The following is an 18,389-nucleotide window of genomic DNA, read 5'->3' as shown; positions in this document are numbered from 1 at the left end:
TGGGAGCATGTGTCTCCCTCCCGATTGAAAAAGACAACCGTGTCCTCAGTTGCCAGCCCTTTCCGCGTGCGCCTTGGTACCTCTGCACTTTACTTCCGCACCCCCTCTGAGTCTCAGTGTGCTTTTCTCTTTCCTTCTAGTTGTAGAATTTCTACTCAGCCAGCCTTCCTGTGGTTCTGGATGGCGTCTGTTTTGTCTTTTAGTTGTATTTTTGAAGTGGTGGTGCGAGGCAGCAATTTCCGGTGTTTACCTATGCCGCCATCTTGGTTTCTCCAAGGCTATTAGTCTTTATCCTGTATTAGAAGCCATTGACTATGAACAGGTGTGTGACAGTCATAATTTTTAGTGTGCCTTTGCCAAGCAATGCTCTAGGCATTAGGGGTGCATCTCTGAATCAAACAGATGAATATCTCTATTCTCATGGAGCCTACAGACAAAAAAAGGTATAGACCAATGATGGCGAAACTTTTGAGCTTGGCGTGTCAGCATTTTGAAAAACCCTAACTTAACTCTGGTGCCATGTCACATATAGAAATTTTTTGATATTTGCAACCATAATAAAACACTTATATTTTTGATATTTATTTTATATATTTAAATGCTATTTAACAAAGAAAAATCAACCAAAAAAATGAGTTTGCGTGTCACCTCTGACACGCATGTCATAGGTTCGCCATCACTGGTATAGACCATATTAAAATGTGATAAGTCCTACTGAAGCAAGGAAAAGTAGAGCACAGTAAGGAAAGTTAGGCATACCCAGAGGAGGTGTTTCCATTTAAACAGGATCGATAGAGTAGAGCTTACTGAGCAAAAACTTGGAAGAGGGATGGTGGTGGTGATGGAGTGAGCTATATGGATAATGGAAAAGAGCAGTCTAGGCAGAGGAAGGAGCTAGTGCATGAGGCTTTGATGTTAACAGTATCACTTCAGTCTGTTCAAAATTAACTGTAGGAGGTTGAAAATGTAAGTAGGGAGACAGATTAGGAGGCTACAGTGGGGCCTTGACTAACGAGTTTAATTCATTCCATGACGGAGCTCATAACTCAAATTACTCGTATGTCAAATCAAAAAGTGAACGAGTGAGACACGTGATGCTGGGCTGATGTTGTGGTATTCACTGTGACATTCGCTGTGTCAACTAGTGGTGGGGTATCTAAAGCTGGCTCGTAACCCGAATTTTAGCTCGCAACTCAAAGCAAAATTTGGCCGAGAGACGGCTCATATCTCGAAAAACTCATTAGTTGGGTCACTCGTAAGTCAAGGCCCCACTCTATTCCAGAAATCTAGGTAGGAGGTGATGGTGGTTGGAACCAGATCTCTGCTTTAAGAAGAGGACCTTGGCAGTGAGAAAAGAGTGGAAGCAGAGGTAATTATTACGAGAGTTGCCTTGCTGGTGATTAGAATCTAAAGTAGGATGTTTTGAGTGAGGATGAAGAGGGAACTGCAGGAAGATTACCATGGAACTTGACAGCTGCTTGACTATAGGGAATGAAGGAAAGGTGGCATGGGAATCTTAAGCCTGGATAAATGGAATGCAGATCTAACCATTAATAAGTGTTACCCTCCTTTGTGAAAGTCTGTCTGACCCTCTGAGACATTTTGCCCACTTCCTGCTCATGTAGTGCTCATTGGGTTATTAATTGTATACTCATTTTTCCCTCTTGCCACCCACCTAGAAGTGGTCTGACTTTTAGAATTGTGGCAGTATTAAGGAATAATTAGGAATGTAAAATTTAAGAATTCTGAATAATCTAAATTAGCATATAGCTTGTATATGGAGAATAACTAGCTGATTAGCACTCAAAGAGCATAAAGTATATTGGTCAAATTGAGTTTAGTAGATGACATGTAAAATGTGTTGGGGAAGGACTATGGGTGCCAGGGGAATGCTCTTTGCAATGATGCTTGAGCCCTGGGTAATGGTGGCAAAAGGGCAGTTACCCACAAAGGGGTATCTCTGAACATGAGATTATCATGGACTGTTTCAATTCAGTAATTCAGTCCTAATGTCCTAGAGCTTAATTATACTCACTGAAAAGGTCACATGTTGACTAAGATTTAGTACCAAGTAGTAACCAGATCTGTGGTCCTTTGGGAATTTACTCATCGTCTTCAAGCTTCAGTTTCGTCACTTGTAAAATGAGAGGTTTTGACTAGATGCTCTCAAATTCCATCTAACTTTAATAGTCTCTAACTCTTTAATGTGTGATTTAATATGGACAAAAATATGTTAACTTAAAAAAGAGAAAAACACTCAAGTTTCTTCCCATAGACAAGGTGATAATATTGCTAGCATTACTTTTTTTCTTCTGTCCTCCTATTAAACTGTCAACATTATATTAAAAACCGAGATATAGATTTAAAGCATTCCACACGTATGTGTACCTTACCATAGAGAATTTGACAAAATAAAATTATATTTTCCCCCAATTTACATTCTAACGTTGAAGATACAGATTTGTTTCTAGTCTTGAGTTTATAACCCCACAGAATGGGAAGAGAAGAAAAGCAGGCGTTGCTTGAAGAACTATATAATCTGGCTAATAATAAGGTGGACAGATACATATCCAGATGGTAACAGGGTAGTTGAGGCACCTTTGAAGCTTTGACATTTTGCACTCTGATTTTATATTACAGGAGATCATGAAGTTTGTCATTGTGCATAAAACAGTTTCTGGTAATCCACGGGGAAAATTAAAGAGAAAATACCAGCTGGAGATAGTCTTAGGGAGTTCTCTCTTAAAATAGCTTCCTTTCTGATGTAACTAATCCCCCCTCTTTTATTTTCCTCAGGCAATAAAGATTGATTGGGAATTGTGTCAGCAGGATATAGTGAAGGCATTGTATAAAGATGTAGAAGTGTAGATCCCTGAGGGAATCGATGGATTGAGAGTAGAAAATGAAATGTGCAGATAATAGTGCGTTTGTCCCAGCTGATTGAGAGGAGGGTGATCTTTACAGCATTTTGTTGGTGCTATTTGAAGACAATTTCATGAGATCCTGAGACCAAATAATTCTCACTTCCTTAAAACTCATAATGGACTTCTCCCCATCAGTGAGAAGACCGTATTTCGCTTAGTAAAAAGGGATGTGAGCACGCATGACCAAGTTGATGTATATCATTAGTTTATGTTGTAGGAAATAAATGTACATGATGTAGCAGAAGGGTTAATTTCAATTCCTAACAGGCAATTTAAACAAAACTTGTTCTTCCCTAATCTTGTCACTTGGTTGGCAGTTCAAAACATTTATAATATAATAACTGCCCTTCATGCTAATTGTATGTTATTATAAGATCTTGAAGTATCTTCTGAATCATGAAGATTACTAAATTATTAGATGTTACTTTGCTTACTTTAGTATTGCTTTATTACTTTAGTATTATTGTATTCTGATTCTTCAAATCATGGTGCCTATGTATGTTATGTGGTAGTGTTTATTAACCACTGTATTTTATTAACTAGAATACACCATTTCCAATGATTTTCAGAATTAGAAGTAGAGAGCTACATCCAAAAAAAGTGTTGGAGTTTTTGAGAAATGGGCATATACTAAAAGAATCACTAAGTTCAGTTTTATCTAGACTATTTATAAAGATGTCCTTTAAACACCCATCAGATATAACAGAGTTCTAGACTGAGCTGTTGTGTTATATTTTATTACTATTAAATATGACATTTTTCTTCTTATTTATATATATTTTTAAATTTATCTATTGTAAAAACATGATCATTCATTCTAAAACTTTGAAAAAACTTGAAAGGGGCTTATGACTTCACTGTATGTTTTCTTATGTTTGAGCACTGTGGCCATGATGTCTGATCCAAATGTGACTTCGGGACCTTGGGCACCATCTTTAAAAACAAATAGACATCCCCACCCCACCCTTTATTTTAAATTTTTAAAAAGTTGTTTTTTTTTCCTTTTGTAAAAAATGTGCTTGTTAATATATTTAAACTGTCTGATTATTTTTGACAAGTTATACTTGATAAAATAAAAATGAGAATTATTCAATTATTGTTTTATCTATGAGTTTCTCTTATTGACAGGTGTTTCTTTTTTTCTTTTGGTTTTAATAGAACATTCAAATAAAAACTTTGGCAGATGATGTGGTAAGGTGGTCTTTAATAGCATGTTATTGCATTACTTATGCATGTTGCTTTTATATTAAAGTGAGTGGACATTACAGCATTGATATATGTAAGATATAGAATGTTTGGATGTTTACAAAGTACAGTAGAATGGAAGAATTTTCAATAGAATAACTTCTTTGTTTGAATTTTAACATAAAACAATTATATGAAATCTCAACAAAATTTTGATATTATCATCTTGGTATATACCTTAACCAAATTAAAAAAAATCTCTCTGTAAATATCACTCTGGAAAATCCAGATGTTTCCTTTATTGATAGCTTAAGAAAATTGACTGTGAATATGTTAACTAGTAATATGAATATTGGAAGAAATTAATGTAACATAGAAAGGAGGTTAAGTTCATTATGTTAGTCAGATATTTAAAATCCTTAAATATTTTTGAGCTGAATCTATCACAGTAAACCTTATTAAAAGTTATGGGCTTTAAAATTTAAATGTGCCCTTTTATAGCTAAACTTTAAAGAAACAGTATTGTAAGCAATGCCAATTTTTACTTGGTGAAATTACCTATCTACAAATAATGTAAAATACTGTTAGTAATTTAAGGAGGTGAAAGTATTCAGATTAACTTCATTTTCTTATCAAGATATAGCTGAAAGCAAAAGCCAGTTATCTAGATAGAAATGAAGGGCATAGTGGAAGATCAAATATATATGTAAATAATGCTACTCAGTAGAAAAGCCAGCTCGGCAAAAGTAAATATTAAATGATATGAAGGGACAGGAACAGAGGTATGTTGATTTAACGGTTGATTGCATATTTGAATGCTTTTATGTCCACCATATCTTTTAGTGAAATTTGACTGTTGAATATGTACTCAGCTTATTTGGGATTGCTTAATATTTTTTTCTTCAGTTGTTCAAAGATATACTACATATTTAAACCAACTTAATTTTTCTCAGAGTTTAAAGAAAATTTGAAAATATTGTTAAAGATGATTTTAAAAAAATGAACCTTACAGTGAACACTGGGATAGAAACCAGAGACTCGTGAATTTAGCAAGTCACTTTTTCTGTGAAATGAGAGAGTTGGTTTGGATTATTTTTCAAGTTTCTTCCCAGCTCTAGAATATTATGATTTATATAATCTCTTTGTAAGCAACCACATACTAAAATCATTTTTGTAATCCTAAATAAGCTGTTTAAAACTACTCATATTTATTTCAAAGCACACCTTTTAAGAAAAAAGTGTTCTTTGAATCAATATGAAAGGTCTGTTTGTTTTTTTACTGGGGGTCAACAGAAACTTACATAAGTTGCAGTAATGACTTCTTGATGCTTTTTGTATTGTTGAAGTAATGTATAAGGACTTGGTAACCTGGCAGTGAAGACACGCAGTCCTTGCATCTGCGCTGTGTCTGCTTGTTTGTTTAACGTGAGCTGACAGTGTGCATGTGCTTCCTAACAGAAACAGAATAAAACCAAGCTGCATTCAGTTTTATGGTCCTTACTAATTTTTGATGTCTAATGTTTTGTGGTTTAAAACAGAATGGCCTGTTTACGTGCAACTGGAGTCGTTAACCCACTTTATGTGAAATAGAAAGCTAATTATTAGAGATTGTACATGGAATCAATGGTTCAGAGTCAATATCCATTAAATAGCAAGTTCTTCATAATAGTGTTTGTAGGATTAAGATATTTCTGTTTATGTTGTGTTTCCAGTAAATAGAAAAGGTGATGTCTTGTTGGTTCTACTTTTTAGGGCAGAAAAAAAAGGTAGAGGAAATAATAGTAATAGTAAGAACAACAATAATAAATAGCAGCTAAATGCATTAGGCATATCAATTTATTTTATTGCACAATAACCCTATGGTGTAAGTAATATCATTATTTACTTATATGACATGTTAAATCATTGTGCTATATTACTTTTTATTTTTATATTTTTTTATTTATTTCAGAGAGGAAGGGAGAGGGAGGGAGAGATAGAAATATCAGTAATGAGAGAAAAATCACTGATCGGCTGCTCCTGCACACCCCCCACTGGGGATTGAGCCTGCAACCCAGTCTTGTGCTCTTGGCCAAAATCAAACCTGGGACCCTTCAGTCTGCAGGCCGATGCTATATCCATTAAGCCAAACTGGCTAGGGCTCATTGTGCTGTTTTGGAGATGAGGAAACAGAGACTATCTAATTTGCACAGGCAAACTGAGCAAGTAAAAGGCAGATTCATACTCAGGTAGTCTGCCTTCAGAATTTGTGCTCTTAACCACGATACTCTACTGCTACACTGAGCAAGTACTCACAGATACTTGTCACAATTTTTGGCACCTTGAAGAAGACAAACATTACTATAACATCCCCTTAGAACTGGATATCGGAAGCTCTTTTTATTTTCTTTCTCTCTTTCTCATGATTTGAAAGTTGCCAACAAAGACACATTCTCCCTGAAACAACCCACATGACTTTGATGCAGGTCTTTTTGTTTACCTACTTCCTGTGCAAAACTGAAATGACGGAGAACTGAGTTTTACTTTTTAAGGAATACTTTTCAGCCCCCAGACCGCTGAGGCTGGAGAGCTACTTCAGGGTTTCAAAATAGTACAATCTCTAACAGGAGCTTGCTGCTTAAAATAACATTTTGTCAAAAGGCAATAATGTTGTGTGTCATACTAAGTGCCATTTTGATGTTTCAGTTCCTTTTTTTGTGTGATTCCCAATCTCCTTTTTAGGGCTTATTTGTTGTTGTTTTCTCTTTGCAGCGTGACCGAATTACAAGTTTTAGAAAATCTACTGTCAAAAAAGAAAAACATCTTATTCAACATCCTATTGATTCTCAAGTTGCGATGAATGAATTTCCAGCACCTCAGCCATTATATGATGAACGATCTTTGAATTTGTCAGAAAAGGAAGTACTGGATCTCTTTGAAAAAATGATGGTAAGGTGGACCCCTACTTTTGTTGTAATTTAAAAATGCGTGTGCCTGGAATAACACTGGGTTTTAAGTAGGTATGTTTGTATGGACTGGACTGTGTTTATGTCACATAAAGGACGGACCAGAAACTTGGCCGATACAGCAGAACTATTTTCAAAAGTATCTGTTTTTTGAGCTAACATTCCTACTTATCTCTTCCAGTTTGAGCTCCTAAAAGCAGAGGCTGTCTTACTTACTTTTGATCTGTAGCATTTTGTAGTCTCTGGCACATCAAATCAAATTTTCAGGTAACTAATTTGTGTTCCTGTTTCTATAAAGCGAAACAGGCCTAAGTCCTCTTTGCTGCACAAGGTATCTTGTTCGGTATATGAAACAGAATTGGGAGGGAAGAAGTGATAAAACCATTATTGGGGGCAGAGATATTAATTCCTCCAAGTTTGTTCTATAGCAATAGTCACACAACCAACATTTCCTAGCATGTTGCTTATATTTTATAGCTTGTGGCATACGTTATTTCTTATATTAGACTAGAGGCCTGGTGCACAAAAATTTGTGCACTCGGGGGGGAGGGGGGGTCCCTCTACCCGGCCTGTGCCCTCTCGCAGTCTGGGACCCCTCGGGAGATAACGCCCTGCTGGCTTAGGCCTGCTCCCGGGTGGCAGAGGGCAGGCCCAATCCCTAGGTGCAGCCCCTGGTCGGGCTCAGAGCAGGGCCGATTGGGGAGTTGGGGCGCTGCCCCCTGTCATGCACAGAGCAGGGCAGATTGGGAGGTTGCGATGCCACCCTCAGTCACGCTCAGGGCAGGGCCGATTGGGGGGTTGGGGCACCGCCTCCTGTCACACTCAAGGCAGGGTTGATGGGGAGGTTGCGGCGCCACCCTTTGTCACGCACAGAGCAGGGCTAATCAGGGGGGTTGGGGCTCCGTACCCTGTCACGCACAGAGCAGGGTCGATCAGGGGGTTGGGGAGCTCCCCCGTGTCATGCACAGAGCAGGGCCCATCAGGGGGTTTGGGGAGCTCCCCCCGTCACGCACAGAGCAGGGTCGATCAGGGGGTTGGGGCTCCGCCACTCTCACACTCAGGGCAGGGCCGATGGGGAGGTTATGGCTCTACCCTGTCACACACAGAGCGGGGCCCATGGGGGCGGGGGGTGTTGGGGCACCGCATCCTGTCACACACAGAGCAGGGCCCGTGGGGGGGGGGGGTTGGGGCACCGCACCCTGTCACACACAGAGCCGCAGGGCGATCAGGGGGTTGGGGAGCTCCCCCCGTATCAGGCACAAAGCAGGGCTGATCAGGAGGTTGGGGCGCCTTCCCCTGTCACGAACAGAGCAGGGCGGATAGGGAGGTTGTGGCCCCACCCCCTGTCACACACAGAGCCGCAGGGCTATCAGGGGGTTTGGGCACTGCCCCCTGTCATGCTGATCCCGGTGCCGGGAGGCCTCTTGGCTCCGCTGATCCCTGTGCTGGGAGGCATATTACCCTTTTACTATATAGGATAGAGGCCTGGTGCATGGGTGGGGCTGGCTGGTTTTCCCTGAAGGGTGTCCTGGATCAGGGTGGGGGTCCCCACTGGGGTGCCTGGCCAGCCTGGATGAGGGGATGATGGCTGTTTGCAGCTGGTCAAACACACTTTAGGGTGGGTGTCTCCACTGGGGTGCCTGGCCAGTCTGGGTGAGGGGCTGAGAGCTGTTTTCAGGCTGGCGGGTGACTGAAGCTCCCAACTGCTCCTTTTTTTCTTTTTTTTTTTATTCTGGGCCAGCTTTAGCTCTGGCTCCAGCTCTGAGGCCTCTGCTGCTGAAAGCAAGTATCTGGTTTGTTTGTGTTCTATAATCGAAACAATGTATAACTCCACCTCTGAGATCCCTGCGGGCTGAAAGCAGGTTTCTGGGGTTTTGTTTAGCTTCTATATTTGTTACAATGTTTCAAACTGCAAGCTCAGAGGCCGGCAAGGCAGGCGGGGAACGTTGGAGTCCTCCATCACTGAAGCAAGCAAGCCTCATGTCCGCTTCCAGCTGCCTGGCTGCCGGCGGCCATCTTGGCTGGCAGTTAATTTGCATATCGCCCTGATTAGCCAATGGGAACGGTAGTGGTCGTACACTAATTACCATGTTTCTCTTTTATTAGATAGGATAATAAATATCATGTTTTGAGTATTCACTAGTTTATGGTAGGAGAGGAGAGAGATGAGGTTTGGGCCGTGTTACACTTGCTTGCTTGACCAGAAGAGAAGTGGAGATCCTGACTCATGATTTCTTTATTCTCTCCCACTTAGCATTCTAATATTTTTAGGTGGATGTCTATTTATCTGGAGTTAGAGTTCACAGGAGTTCCCAAGGTCCCTTCACCCACACCAAAATAAAAGGTTACGAATCACTGAAAATCCAGACCTTCTACTCTGCTCATTATGGAACAGCTTGTCACCACCCATCCCACCCCCACTGTTTCCCTCCTGTGCCTAGAAGAGGAGGTAATAGGCCTTCAATAAATATCAGTTGAAAGTTGTTGAATGAAGACAAACCTAATTCCCTTTATCTTTAAACTTTTCCTTGACTATTCCTTCTATCTCGCCACTGTTCCTTCTACCTGGCTTGTCCCCGACACAAGTCCTGCCATTTGTGCCCTCTTCAGCCCTGCATGCCGTTTTCTACCTGCTCCTTCCATGCCATCTTTGAACCATCGTTCAGCAACCCTTTCTCTTGTGAAGCCTGTTATCTGCTGACCTTCCTTGATGATAAAAGCACCTGGCTATCCTTTTGACTTTTCCCTTGATTTTGGTGATTTCAACTATTGTGTTGACAGCCCCATGCTTTTTTTGCTCTTACTTCTTTGATTTCCTAAACTCTCACTTCTGCACTTATACATTTAGCTAATTATTGGCACGAGTATGCCTTGGTTGGACTGTGATATTCTTTGGAATGATTCCACCTAAGTAAGATCTTTAACTCTGAAATTCTCCTAAATAACCTATGCTCTCTCTCCCACGCTTCTAATTTTACAAAGTGTGTATTGTGTAGTGGTTATGAACAAGGCCTTTGGGGTCATTCCGACTTGGATTTGAATTCTGGCTTCGCCATTAATCGCATTAACTTGCAAAGGTTATATAAACATCTGTACACTTTGTTTTCCTTAACTGTAACAAAGATATAAAAGGATCTACCTCATATGCTTATCTTAAAGGATTAAAGGAGATGATATTCATAGAATAGTGCCTGGCATATAAGCTCTCTGCATAAGTAATTTCATAACTGTGTTCCATTATCTTTCTTTATCAAATAAAGTTCTTTCTTTAGTTGCCAATATTCTAGATCACCTAGATTGCCCCTCAATTTACCACTTGGTTGCCTTATCTTAATAACTCCAAAGCAGTGATGATAACAACAGAAGCAGAAACATTCCTTGATTAACACTTTTAATTCTTTAAATAGTTTTTTTTTTAATTTGTCTCTTTTCTCTCTTTTTTTTAAATACATTTTATTGATTTTTTACAGAGGGGAAGGGAGAGGGATAGAGAGTTAGAAACATCGATGAGAGAGAAACATTGATTAGCTGCCTCCTGCACACCCCACATTGGGGATGTGCTGGCAACCAAGGTACATGCCCTTGAATGGAATCGAACCCGGGACCCTTCAGTCCACAGGCCTATGCTCTATCCACTGAGCCAAACCAGTCAGGGCAATATATATATATTTTTTTACTTCTCTTCACTCAAGCCTCACTCAAATTATACTTACTGCTTTAATCTCCCAACTGGTTACTAATTTGTACAGTATTGAAATAGTTCTTTGAGTTTATCAGTGGCATTGCCCTACTCTAGTTTACTTAAGATTGACACTTCCGGGTGATCTTCTACTCCATTGGTGTTCTCAGTCACTTCCAGTTGCTTTCCAAATCATACTGGCTTGGCTTTTGCAATGACTTTTACATCTGTTTCCTCAAATGTCCTCTAGATGCTCTTGCCCTAGTTTCGACAATATCCCTCTCTAGTTGTTTCTTGTAGGATACTAAAATAGCCTGCTAACTGGTCTTCCTCCTGTCCTTTAGGTTTTGCCTGTTCTAGTCCAATAATGCCCTATTAATGATCAGAAACATTCCTTTTCCAAAGCACCAAATAGGCCCTGATGTTTTCAGACAATTATTTTATACATTTCAACTCCAGTCCCTCAGCTGTGCTCCTAGAAGACTATTTCACACCTGTACTTTGATGTTCAATCCTCAGAACTCTTACTTATCTTTATACTCTGCTGATGACCTTGCTGCTTAATTTACTGAAGCAATCAGAAGAAAACTTCCACCACCATATATATCTACCCAACTTTTAGTACCTGCACTCACATAGTTTATCTTGCTACCTGTCACCGTAGGTGAACTTTTTATGTTCCAAATCCCTCCATTTGTGTATAAGGTTCCATTCCTTTTCAACTACTCAGGGACATTGCCCCAATAATTTTTCTCCTCTGTCTTCTGCCATTCCAAGCAGCATACAACCTGTCTCATTTTACAAAACCTTTTCTTGACCTTATCTCCCTTGCCAGCTACTGCTTTATTTTTACTCTCCTTTGAAGCAAAACACCTCGCTTAATTTTGTTTATATTGATTGCTTCTGATTTCTCACCTCTCACTTTCTCTCCTAAACTTACTCTAGCCAGGCTTCCACCTCACCATTCCATCAAAACTGTTACCAAGGTCACCAAAGATCTTCATGCTGCTGAATCCCATGCTCAGTTCTCAGTCTCATCTTGATTGACTTATCAGCAGCATTTGATGCAGTTGATCATTCTCTTCAATTTAAAATGTTCCCCTCTCCACCCCTCAACATTGATTTTATTTCCTCTCCTGTCTTTGAAATGCGTGACAAGAAATAAGTTACTTTAACATTGCCGATACAATTATTTGGAATTTCTGGGTAATGATATATTTTGGTGAAACTTGGTGAAAGCTTAAATAATGAGAGGCAATCCTATCTAATAAAAGAGTAATATGCAAATTAACCCTCACTCTGTCACAAAGATGGCGGAAGCCACGGAGCTGGAGTGAGCAGGAGGCTTGGTTGCCCCCTGCAATGGAGGAAACCAAGCTTCCCACCTGCCCTGGCCAGCACTGAGCTCCGCTCAAGGCTACAAAATTTCAATTATAGAAGATAAATAAATCCCAGATACCTGCTTCCAACTGGCCTGTCCTCTGCTCAAGGAGGGGCTGGGAACATGGGTTGCCAGGGGCAACCCAGGCTTCAGTGGGACCAAGGCTACAAAGTTTCAATTATAGCAGTTAAATAAATCCCAGATACCTGCTTCCAGCCCGTGGCCGTGGCCAGCCTGAAAACAGACATCAGCCCCTCACCCAGGCTGACCAGGCACCCCAGTAGGGCCCCCCACCCTGAAGGGGGTGTGGCCAGCCTGAAAATGGCCCTCAGCCCCTCACCCAGGCTGGCCAGGCACCCTAGTAGGGCCCCTCATCCCGTAGGGGCTGTGGCCAGCCTAAAAACAGCCCTCAGCCCCTCACCCAGGCTGGCCACACCCCCATGGGGTGAGGGTCCCCACTGGGGGGCTTGACCAGCGTACAAACAGCCATTAGCCCCTCACCCAGGCTGGCCAGGCACCCTAGTGGGACCCCAACTGTGATCTGGGACACCCTTCAGGGCAAACCAGCTGGCCCCCACCCATGCACCAGGCCTCTATCCTATATAATAAAAGGGTAATATGCAAACTGAACCTAACAGCAGAAACACTGGGAATGATTGGTCACTATGACACACACTGACCACCAGGGGGGCAGACGCTCAATGCAGGAGATGCCCCTTGGTGGTCAGTGCACTCCCACAGGGGGAGCTCTGCTCAGCCACAAGCCAGGCTGATGGCTGCCAGCACAGCAGTGGTGGCGGGAGCCTCTCCTGCCTCCTCAGCAGCACTAAGGATGTCTGACTGCAGCTTAGGCCTGCTCCCCGCTGGCAAGTGGACATCCCCTGAGGGCTCCCGGGCTGCCAGAGGGATGTCTGTCTGCTGGTTTAGGCCCGCTCCCCTGGGGAGCGGGCCTAAACCAGCAGATGGACAACCCCCGAGGGGTCCCAGACTGTGAGAGGGCACAGGCCAGGGTGAGGGACACCCCTGAGTGCACAAATTTTTGTCCACTGGGCCTCTAGTATTCAACTATAAGCCTATCTTACTCTGATCATTGAAACTTGTTATGCCTGAGGTTCATGTCTATAACAGTATTTCTCATTGTACAGACTTGTAGATGTAGATATCAGGGATATTCAGCTAAAACTTTAGTTATTGCAGGACATGGTTTTTTTTTAAGTATTGACTTTTATTTGATTATAAGAAGTCTTATTTAGTTACTAATAATTAATTTAAAAATTCGCTTGGCTCTTTAGAGCTAAGTAAAATCATGAAATGAGTCTAACTAAAAGATCTGAGTGGTTAGGTTTTACTTTACTAGCGTATATTAGCAGATTACGAATGTTTCATTGAATGTCATCTATGCATTGTATGTCATCTTTTATATTGTGGATACTCAATGAAACAATAATGGACATATCTTCTGAGCAATGGTATCAGTGGCTATTGCTGACAGATTTAAAGCTCCAAATTTGAAACTTTTAGGTGATTGCTCATTTTATAGAGCACAAGCAATTTATTAGCTGTGTGTCTTCAGTAGTTTGTAAAAGTGAATTTTGTTTTTAGAGTATGGTCACTGACTATTAATTGAAAATTAGGAAGTATTTATTTTTTTATTTGTTTGTTTGTTTTAAATTTATCTTTATTGTTGAAAGTATTAAAGATGTTCCCCTTTTTCCCCCTTGCACTCCTCCAAGGAGGTGTTTCTTTGATTAAAACTTTCGATAATAAAAACAGCCACTTGTTTTTATATGATTTTTATCATTACCTGCATGGGGTAAATTATAATTGCTCTTTAAGATTCCTCTTCCCCTGCTCGCCCAAAGTCATGTTTTCAAATCTTACACAAATGGGTAAAAGTAGTGGAACCAAAACAACAATACTGCTTCCACATTTTAGGGGGATAACTTTAAAGGATGACTGGACTATATAGTAGTAGTACATATCATCTCTAACCCAAATTCAAATTTGAATAAGGTTCATATTAGTAGCATTTCTCATGTTAATCAGAGGCATTTTTAATTTTCTTTAAGTAGTGTTGGTGAAATATCTCCTCCCTGACACTTTAAATGTAAGGAAATCAAAAATGCTATACTTGAGCAACTACTCAACATTTTAAGCTTACTGAGACTAACTAAACTGGTTTTTGTACATTGAGTATACTGGTTAAGGACTGTTAAATATTTAATAGTGATGATTTATTTTTATCCAAATTGAATTAATGCAGTTAGAACAAGGAATAAATATGTTGTAACATTCGCATTTGCTTTTGAATATTGTTGCTCTTTTGTATGCAGTTGTTCTTTTTAGGGGGAGCTAGAGGAGGTGGTAGGGGATTTCCATTTTAAGCTTAAAAATAAACATTGAGTCTTCAAGTTGGAATTTAATTTCCATTAGCTAGCACAAGGATCTACTGAGTGGAGATCCAGCTTGCACTGGTGACATTGGATTCATATAAATATGTCAATAAGGACTTCATTCTAATAAAGGTAATTAAGTAGTTTGGTTATATGCAAAAGATGAGACTATGATGATTTATTATTAATTTCTAGACACAGTTCATTTCAAATTTATTTATAATAACAATGTTTAACATATGATTCCATGTGCAAATTTGATGTTTTATACTTTGTTGCTATTCAGCAATTTATATTAATGTATTTTGCATTTTGTCATAATTTAATAAGAATATAGTTATACGCAACAAATGCTAAGGTATCTGTTCCATATCCCATCTGATATAACTCTGATAAATAATACTACAGTTTTTAATTTTGTTCTCTCACTTTTGCCTTTCATTAGTTAAGAGAATAGCTGAACCGTAGGCGGTGTACTTTAGCCCAAGTGTGCTTATTCACCGCTGACTACTATCATGGGCTTCTTTCTCACTCAACACCTGTTTTGTAGGAGTTGGTTAGCTTGGGTGAGACCCTTTTAGTGCTCTCAACATAAATAATGTTAATTAATGGTTAAGATAGATTAAAACAAATTATTGGTAAAGTAGATCCTAAAATGTATAATAAGCCATGGAAATAGTTTTCAGAAGTGATTAGATCCCTAGAAATTGTCTAGATAGCTTAATTTCCATTGGCTACATTTTCATTTCAGCATCCTTACTCTATATCATTAGATTGAGAAAACTCCAGCATCATTTCTAGTCAACACAGACTCTTAAGAAAAGCTTAGGAAGGAGGAGCAAAATTTACCCAATAAACAGGTCTAAAAGATAACTAAATGTGGCTCACTTTTTAATTTCCTTTCCAAGTATAATTCTCACCAAAGGTTTTACAACTGACAGAATAGTAGGCTAGGAGTCCCATGAAGAGAAGTTAAAGGAACTAGGTTTGCAAATTTGTTCTGATTGTAACTGGTAAACTCCACAGTTCACTGCTTCTTTTCTTGGTTTGTTCATAGAAATGTTTTCCAAAATATTTTTACTGTTTGAAAGGTTCTATTAGTATCGATTGCCAATGCATTTTCACAACCATTTATTTATATGGGCAATATGCCAGGTCCTATGCTACATGCTGGTGGTACAAAGATGAATGCAACACCTCCTTTCCCCCCACAGAGCTCAGAGTTTAGTCAGGGACACAAGCAAGTAAAAAGCCAATTTCCATGGTATTGGAACATTTTGGAGTGGACTACTGTGGATACTTAAAACCAGTGCCAGGGGCTCAGGGAGGAAACATTCAAGACCTGAATATGCTATGAAACCCAGTGCCACTTCTGAATTTTCAGTCTTTATTTCTTAAAGCATTAAAGCATTCTCAAGTTTGAACGATTTAGTTCATTGAAGCTCAATGCCTTTTATGTGCCAGGCAGTGTTCTAAGCTCTGGGGAGAGAGAGCAGAGAACGACATACAGAAAATCCCTCCAGTTAGCTTATGTTCTAATAGGGGTGACATAGCAGAACACAAGGTGTACTTGTGAGGAAAAAAAAGCAAAGACAAATGTGTGTCATGGAGAACTTTGACAACTCTCTATTGAAAGCCAGATATTTTATTAAGTACAGGGAATAGAAAGATGAAAAGATGCCAGCCTTGCCTGTAGGATTTCATTTTGTATGACTCACAGGGTAAGAATTGTTTTTATATATTTAACAATTTTTGAAATAGGTTTTTATTGATTTTAGAGAGAGAGGCAGGGAGAGATAGAAATACTGATGAGAGAGAAACATCGATCAGCTGCCTCCTGCACACCCTCTACTAAGGATCGAGCCTAGAACCCAGGCATGTGCCCTGACGTGGATTCCAGCTGGCAACCTTTCAGTGTATGTGATGACACCCAACCAACTGGGCCATGCCAGCCAGGGCTTTTTTTATATTTTTAAATGGTTGGGGGGGGAAATCAAAGACGATGTTTTCAGGTCAGATGAAAATTATATGAAATTCAGTGTTCACAAATAAAGTTTTATTGGACCCAGTCATGGCCATTTGTTTACATATTGTCCATGGCTCCCTTTGTGCTACAACTGCAGAGTTGAGTAGCTGTGACAAAGACCCTCTGACCTTCAGAGCCTAAACATTTACTGTCTGCTCCTTTATAGAAAAACTTTCTCAACTTCTGGACTAGTGTAGTAGTCTCTAACTTCATATCCTGTGGGGAAGGGGGCAAAAGTAGGTCAATAATAATAATCTATAATAATAAAAGCATAATATGCTTATTAGACCGGACAGCTGAATGACCTTCTGGACGTCATTCCGGCTGGATGCAGCCATGGTGGTGGGGACCGAGGCAGATGTGGTTAAGGGCAACCAGGCAAGCAGGTAGGCAGTTAGAGGTGATCAGGCAGGCAGTCAGGCAGAGAGGTTAGGGGCGATCAGGAAAGCAGGCAGGTGAGCAGTTAGGAGCCAGTGCTCCCAGATTGTGAGAGGGTGCAGGAGGGGCTGAGGGAAACCCCTCTCCTGTGCCTGAATTTTGTGTACTGGGCCTCTATTAATATGTAATACAATAATAAATAAATAACAATAATATACGAATAAACTGGGTTTTGTGTACTCACAACCATAAACCTACTTTTGCCCATGTTTGAGCAAGTAACCCCAATATATTTTACTTAATAATTATATACATATATGCCTGTACTAATACTATGTACATTATAAAATACATAGTAAAGAATGAGAAAAGCATGACATGAACACGATCTTTCCATGATTTAAAATGAGTTTATTTTATTTATTAATGGCACAAAAGCTTTTTCTGTCATGGTTAATAACTTTTTAGTGAGAACAATGACAATGCCATTTTTTATGTCTTGTTAAAAAAAGACAGTAATTAGAAGGTTTAGTTCCAAGATCATTTTATTTTGATATTTGGTTTGATGTCTGTTGTAGTTGAAACATAAGTCTGACAAAGATATGTAGGTCCAAGTGGAACAAGAACATCATTAGCAGCACTTATTAAATCATAGTACTAACTCTTCTCAGTCCGGTCTATGAATCAAGCAAGATTTCCTGCTGAACCATGGCTAGTAAATTTCCATCTTCCTTGATGACAGTCAGTTGTTCTTGCAACTAATCCAGAGTGTTACATTTTTATATAAATGGGTTCAAAATTGGCTTTAAAAATGGCTTTGCCAGATGTCATCAGGGACTTGGGCTCTTTGCAAATTTCCTTCTTTATTCTTAATGAGGAGACCCTCATCCCCATTTTTGTCTACTCATGTCCGCTCCAGACATTGCTCTAATGCCAGGAAGAGGGAGGAAGAAGTGAACCATACAGGGGTCAAGGAGATGGACCTGGAAATTGCGTCTGCTAATGTGTGTTTTTTTCCAATGCCATTTCTTTTAAATAGTTACTTTTTTTTTTTTAACTAATTGTTAAACTATCAAGGGATCACTTGTCTTTTTGTGAGTGAAAAATGCCTAACTCATGTTAAATTTCAGCAGTTTTTAAATGCTTTGTCTTGAGATAACCAGAGCTATCTCTGTAAAGTACAACACATTTTCATGCTTATTTCCTATCTCATTTCAAAATATTGTAACTATCCTATTTTATTTGAAAAATTGAACTTTTATAAAAAAATAGCTACATTCTTGACTCTGTGTGGCACTCTCTGTCCTTTGGTTTCAACTTCTTTCTTGCAATAGCTTGAATTTTGCACATGGGGTAACCTTACTCAGTAATCATTCCCACTTAGTTTTTTTTTTTTTATAAAGCATCTTTTTATTAAGTAAATCATTTATTTTTGTAACATGTTTTCTCTATTAGATTGCTCCATTAGTGACTCAAAA

The 18,389-nt window shown here is 39.5% G+C and overlaps 1 protein-coding gene across 9 annotated transcripts in view; it reads left to right on the top strand.

Annotated features, from left to right (window-relative positions):
- Positions 1-18,389, top strand: part of DIAPH2 (diaphanous related formin 2) — a 939,982-nt gene that overhangs the window by 52,125 nt on the left and 869,468 nt on the right. For 8 of the 9 annotated variants that reach the window (XM_036305330.1, XM_036305327.1, XM_036305331.1 and 5 more), the window contains exons 2-3: positions 4,083-4,115; positions 6,861-7,037. In XM_036305330.1, coding sequence (XP_036161223.1) covers positions 4,083-4,115; positions 6,861-7,037 — 210 coding nt within the window. The remainder of the gene's footprint in view (positions 1-4,082; positions 4,116-6,860; positions 7,038-18,389) is intronic. The other variant, XM_036305329.1, reaches the window with a different exon arrangement.

The sequence above is a fragment of the Myotis myotis genome, unplaced genomic scaffold, assembly GCF_014108235.1.
Source record: "Myotis myotis isolate mMyoMyo1 unplaced genomic scaffold, mMyoMyo1.p scaffold_m19_p_4, whole genome shotgun sequence".
Classification (NCBI taxonomy): Eukaryota; Metazoa; Chordata; class Mammalia; order Chiroptera; family Vespertilionidae; genus Myotis; species Myotis myotis.
This window is presented reverse-complemented; position numbering and strand designations above follow the sequence as displayed.